General features: G+C 42.7%; 1 protein-coding gene across 1 annotated transcript in view; it reads left to right on the top strand.

The window, feature by feature from the left end:
- Positions 1–3,028, top strand: part of RPAP2 (RNA polymerase II associated protein 2) — a 70,757-nt gene extending 67,729 nt beyond the window's left edge. The window contains exon 13 of the mRNA XM_044432512.1: positions 2,478–3,028. Within this exon, the coding sequence (XP_044288447.1) occupies position 2,478 (1 nt within the window). The 3' untranslated portion in view covers positions 2,479–3,028. The remainder of the gene's footprint in view (positions 1–2,477) is intronic.
- The last annotated feature ends 3,804 nt before the right edge of the window (positions 3,029–6,832 follow it).

Consider the following 6,832-nt stretch of genomic DNA (forward strand, 5'->3'; position numbering starts at 1 on the left):
CAGGAGGTGTGGGCTGCGGAATCATCAGTACACTGATGATTCCGCAGCCCACACCTCCTAATGACCTCTCCCAGCGGTTTCATGTAGATGTTGAATAGCAAGGGGAACAAAATGGACCCCTGCGGAACTCCATGGCATAGCTGCCATGGCACAGAGCCATAGTCCCCCAGCACCACCTTCTGGAATCGGCCATTGAGATAGGAGCAGAACCACTGCCAAGCAGTACCTCCAACTCCCAATCCCGCAAGCCTATCCAGAAGGATACCACGGTCGATGGTATCGAAAGTGCTGAGAGGTCCAGGAGAACCAACAGGGATGCACTCCCCCTGTCTCTCTCCCTGCACAGGTCATCATACAGGGCAACCAAGTACCATACCCGGGTCTGAAGCCGGACTGAAATGGGTCCAAATAATCAGTTTCATCCAAGAGTGCTTGAAATTGTCCTGCCACCACCTGCTCTAACACCTTGCCCAAGAACGGGATGTTGGCCACTGGTCTGTAATTGGTGGCCACCTCTGGATCCAGGGAAGCCTTCTTTAAGACTGGCCAGACTACTGCCTCCTTTAAAGGGGCAGGTACCCGGCCATCCCTTAGAGAGGCATTGACAACCTCCAGGATCCAGGTCCCAATCCCGTCCTTGGCTTTCTTGAGTAGCCAAGATGGGCAAGGGTCCAGTAAGCAGGTGATAGGACGTACTTGTCCAAACACCTTGTCCACATCATCAGGCCGCAACAACTAAAACTCATCCATCAATTGTGGACCAGACAGCAACATTGGCACCTCCCCAGTAGAATCTGATTCACTAGTAGAGTCCAGCTCGTGACGAATCTGAGCGATTTTCTCGCTGAGATGCTTGGCAAAGTCGTCACAGCGGGCCTTCGAGGGTGGCACAAGATCTTTCTTTGGGCCTGGGTGTACCAGCCCCTGTACCACCCGAAAGAGCTCAGCCAGATGACATTGTGAGGAGGCAATGGAAGCAGAGAAGAATTTCTTCTTCGCCGCCCTCACCGCCACAGCATAGGCCTGATAATGGGCTTAAGTGTGTTCATTCAGATTCATCCTGTGATTTCCTCCACCTACGCTGTAGACATCTCCCAACCTGCTTCATCACCCATAGTTCAGGTGTATACCAGGGGGATGAACGGGCTCTGCCAGGTGGGAGAGGACGCTTAGGAGCGATCATGTCAATAGCCCTGTTCATTTCCCCATTCCATAGTTTAACCAAGGCATCAACAGGAGCACCAGCCTTATCAACCGGGACCTCCCCCAGGGCCTTCAGGAATCCATCCGGATCCATCCGGCTCCGGGGACGGACCAGCGCAATCGGGTCTGCACCCTTACAGAGGGAAAGGCTGCTCTTGAGCTCAAACCTCACGAGGAAGTGATCTGACCATGACAGGGGTGTCAGACATAAGTTCCTCACCCTCAGATCACCCTCTTCCTGCCCCGTCGAGAAAACCAGGTCCAGAGTGTGTCCACGTTCATGGGTTGGGCCAATGACGTGTTGAGACAGCCCCATGTCCGCCATGGAGGCCATGAAGTCCTGAGCTGCCCCGGTCAGAACCGTCTCAGCTTGGAGATTGAAGTTCCCCAGGACCAACATCCTGGGAGTCTTCAACACCAAATCCAAGACAATCTCCGTCAGCTCAGGCAGGGAGTCTGTTGGGCAGAAGGGTGCACGGTACACCAACAGAATTCCCAGTCTGTCTCGGTTGCCCAACACCAAGTAGAGGCATTCTAGACCCGGCCTTGAGAGGACATGAAGCCCCGTGAGGGAAATAGAGGCTCGGTAAACCAAAGCAACCCCCCCTCCCCTCCCCTCCCCTCCAGGCGTGGTCGGTGCTGGATCAGATACTCGGGTGGGCACAGTTGAGAGGGAGACGTCCGCCCCCTCTCCCGCCCAGGTCTCTGTAATGCAAGCCAGGTCAGCCCCCTCATCCACAATCAAGTCATGGATGAGGGAAGATTTATTATGGACCGACCTGGCATTAAGCAGCAGCACTGACAGGCCTGGGGGGCGGTTGACAGGACTACCTGGAACCCTCAGGCTGGGGGAATAACCAGAAAGAGGAACAGGTGCTAGCCATCTGTCCCTCTTCCTCCTATGCGGACATGTTAGAAGAACAACGCATGTTATAGCGTTGGAGTCATTTATAGCATTTGTAATATTTGACAAAAATTAACTTTTATTTTAATGCCTCAGCATAAATTGAACTTTTCACACATTAGGGGCTCTGTCCCTTAACATATATTATGAATTTATATTTTGGTGTTTAAATCAAATACTATTGAGTTACATGGTGTACTTGAAACAATATAATTATTTCATATGCATGTTGTGAATCAATCTTTTTTCATATTTTTTTGTATGCAGTCTTTCATACTCATTTTTTTCTTTCTATAACTGATAAATGTTTGCTTAGATGTTAATGCCTTCATGGTATTGATGAAACTTTTTCTTGTGTCTTTACCTGTAGAATAAGATGACGATATTCTGCTTCTGTCCTGCGCCAGAAAATCTGATCAAGATTGAAACAACACTACTGATATCAAGAGAAAAAATTTCAGGCCACCATATGGGGAATAAAATAAAATCTCATTGTACTATCATCAGACCTAGTTCTTATGAATAAGTGACTTAAATGTTTTCTGAGAAAGCTGAAAGCTGTACTCTATCTATATATATATTTAAAACCAAACTGAACTTATCATGATTTTTGAAGACCTGTTAAAACTAAAAGACTGTATTTAGAGATATTTGTCTCTATTACATAGTAAGCCACATTTAGTGTTGGACACCACTTTCCAATGTTTTCACTATTTTCATCAAATTGTGCTAATGGAATACTAAAAGGAATTTGTTTGCGTGTCTCTGTGGATGTAACATACGTTCATAATGAAGTGCCATCTTGCAACATTTCTGAAATTGTAAAGCAAATTTAATGCACTTAATTATTTTGGTCTTTCCAAGAACAAGTGTCCTGGAATGCTTTTTTGGTTTTCCTAATAAAGTATCAAAGACACATAATTTGATCTTTTAATTTCAGTACTGTAGTCACAGAATAACATAATACCTAGACCTGTTGAGCTATGGAACTTATCAGTAAAGTGAATAGGCTGTAACTGTGTGTTGCTTTATGACAATTTCCTGTTAAGAAAGAACATTTATACACTACATGAATCAAAATATTTAGAACAAACACTTGATTTATATCTTTTAGAGCTGGAGATTACATAGTTCTTTCCAAGATAATGGTTCACACAGCACAGAATCATACAACTGGAAGGGACTTTGGAGGTCATGTTCAGGCAACCCCTTGTAATACAATGTGTCAACTAAAGCTGTGCTGGGAAGACTTCAGGTTTGTAAGGCCTATTTTGTACTTTACTAGAACTAGATGATACACCAACCAGAGCCTGATGCAAACAACAGCATTAAGGAACTTTGGGCCCAGGAATTTATTTTGAATATCAGAGGTGAATAGAGATAAGCTCTCAGTCTTTTCACATGCACACATGCGTGTACACACACACACACACACACACACACAGTCGTGCTCTTGGCCCATGTTTTCGTCATTGCAGCAGTATAATTTAGGATGGGGTTCTGTGCTTATGGAAGAGTTGTGTTGCTGCTGCTGTTTTTAAATCATTAGGAGTCAAATTCTTGCTGATCCACCGCAAGTCATCCAGAGATCCACCAGCAGATCCAATGCCATCCAGACTCTGCTTAAATATTGTAAGCAAAGAACCCACCACCTCCTGCAGTGGTCTCTTCCATTGTTGAGGAGCGCTTGCTGTTTCTTCTAAGGCTGACCCAAAATCTGCTCACCTGTGATTTCTACCAATTGCTTCTAGTTGGAGCAATAGGTTAATTATTTCCTTTGTAATTTTGCAGTGAAGCTAGTGGCAATTTAATTGGCAAGCAAAGGCACAATCCTGTCCTTTTCCAAATGATCAGGGGCTCCACTGTAGAGTTCCAATGGTGGTACCTATAAAATCCTATAAAAATTTCTAAGAAGAAATGGACATACAGTATTGTTGTGAACTCCAAGTTCTTCATTTTCACAGAGTTTTTATTTTTACATTTCCTGTCATCTTAGCAACATGATTTTTACAGTTTTATTCTAGGCGCATGTCTCTTGAAAACATTTGTGTTTGCTTATAAAATGAGAATGGCTTGTAACAGGCTGTATTTGTCAGGTTATAACTAAATAATAAAATTCCCTTTTAACTCTCCCATTCCATCCCCAAAGCCCTTCCCTTGCTGATCACTATCTTGACTTGATTGTCAAATGTGGAAAAGTATGTATTCCAAAGAATAACCACATTTTGGTGCAGATATTGGTCTGGGATGTATGAATTACACATGTGGACTAATGAAATTCTCCAACATCCATACTTTTAAACAGCACGGCTTCACCCACAGATCCTGAAAATCATAGTTGTTTAAGAATGCTGTTAAATATGTTGATATGACTAGTGTGTCCATGCAACATTTTGCATGGAAGCTTTGGTTGTTAAACAGCTTTGGAAAAAGTGTACATTTATAGCAAAGAGGTGCCCCTGAAAGTAGAGGGTGGGGTTTTCGTTTGCAGCATTTGGACAAACACGTCAGTTTCCCAGCCTTCTTTATTATGTTGCACTCCATTTCCCATCAGCATAATGCCACATGGCCCATGTGTCCAGCATCATCCAGCAGGGTGCAGGTTCCTCACCCCTGCTGTAAATATTGATGTGAAGATTCCTTTCAAAACAATAGACTACTGGACATAGAATACAAAAGTACCAAAGTATTAAAGATGTATATCAGCTTTGGATAAAGCCTGAGAAGCATTCAGTTCTGGTGCTTCCTGAAATAAAGTGAGCTTCCCACCAAAGCTGAAGCCCAGTGAAGCTTTGTTACAAATTTATTTAATTGGGAGACTTTGATTTAGTCCTCTAGAATTCTGAAGAGGGACAATATATTTGTGTGGTTGTCAGATCCGCCTTCCAATCCTGGGTCATGTTTTACTAGGGATTTTGATCACTGTTCTTTACAAAAAGAGGTATCTGGTACCTAGCACTGCCCTTGGGAGTAGGAACTAAAGGGAAAGGTTCTGATGGGTAGAGTAAAATCAGATCACTCGGTGTCAAAGGTTTTATTTGTTCATGGTTTCATTCTTTTTGCTTTCGCTTGATCTTTTTCAGACATTTTCTGCATGATACCCCTGAGTTCCCTATCCTTCTCTCTTGTCCTCTCTCTCTCTCACTCGTGCGCTCTGGAAAAAGAAATAATTTGAATTCAATTCCTGCTGTCCTGTAACTAGTCTGTGTTATATCATGCGCCTGTTTATATCTGTACCTCTTGCTTCCTCATCTTCTCATCACAACTGAGTTCTTTGTTCCTTCCACTGAATTTTGGAAAAGTTTGTGTTGGATTTCCTACATCTTTCGATATAACTTTATTAATTGTTTATTATTTATTCAATTGTAATTGTACCCTGCCTTTCTACTAAAAATGGCAATCAGGACATCTTGTAATCATAAGTCAAATCCATCTTGACTATAACACAATAAAATAATTAAGCTATGCTTTAAGACACAATAAAAACACAGCAAAAATTGAATAAAAACTGCCTGCAACCCAACAGGCATGCTAACATGCCAAAAGCCCACTTGGATAAAGAGGTCTTTGCCTGCAGGTGGAAGGGCAGTATGTTTCCACTCTCCTTTTGTGCCTGGTTTCAATCATATTTTGCATTATTTCAGCTTTTATTCATTGCAATGTAGATCTCATTACTTGATCATTAACTATTTGCATCTTTCTTATTTAGAGCCATTTCTAGGCCATTTTCAGAAAACTTGTCCACAAAGAACAAGAGGATAAGCACATCTGCTTTTGAATACCTTTAAAATGTCAGTGCTGCTCTTGCATAAAAACCCAGCAGTTCTCATTGTAATATTGGTCAGGCATAAAGCAGCTAGTTCAAAGACCTATGCACCTTTTTAAATAATTTGGCACCTGTAATCTTGTGTTAAAGGGTGACTACACCTGCTGATATCCAATAACCAAGAAAGGTAAGGCACAGTTATAGCTTGCTCTTACAAATGTTATTTCTTAACCTTGGATTTCTGAAGCCTTGGATTTTTGAATCTCGACTGTGGTTGCGTACATGAGCCAAAGTGGCTGGCCTCCAAATCAATCTGAGCGAAAGCAAGTTGTTTGCCAAAGTGCCAAATTGGGGACCCAAATCAGATTGTGGAGTCATTGCACACGTGTGGTAGCCCTTTGGCTGAGTAGGGGAACAAAATCTTTAAATGTTTTTTATTGGGACCAATTACATGGTCGCAAAAGAATAATCAAACTATCGAGTTTCCCATTTATCTTTTTAAGACTGAAAATCTTTTCTGGCAGGTGGTGTAGGAGGGCAAGAAGAAGCTGGCTGTGAGGTTGGAGGCCAAGTTATGTAGTCTGTATAAGAGCTAAGATGGAATGCAGGAACTGCTAGCCAGACTTACTACACAATCTTACCTGTGTGTCCTTGGAAATAAGTCCACTTGAGTTTAGTGGCACAAATTCCCAGGAAGCTTAGTAGAGGCTTGCAGCCACAATTAGATTAGGCTTTGTTGGATGTCAAATGTTTAATATGCAACCAAGGCTGGTTGGAAAAAGATGATTCACCTTGACTCTTAAAAGCAAGGCTTCTGTCAAGGGTGGTGATATGGTGGAAAGGTTGATGCATTCAGGAAAAGTGCATGGGTCCCTGTATTCTCACAGATCATATGAAGGGCCTGCTTTGCAAATATTAATATTAGGTAAAGAGGAAAAATAGATGCTAAATTAACATTC

This window comes from Varanus komodoensis, unplaced genomic scaffold (genome assembly GCF_004798865.1).
Source record: "Varanus komodoensis strain SLA01 unplaced genomic scaffold, ASM479886v1 scaffold24, whole genome shotgun sequence".
Lineage (NCBI taxonomy): Eukaryota > Metazoa > Chordata > Lepidosauria > Squamata > Varanidae > Varanus > Varanus komodoensis.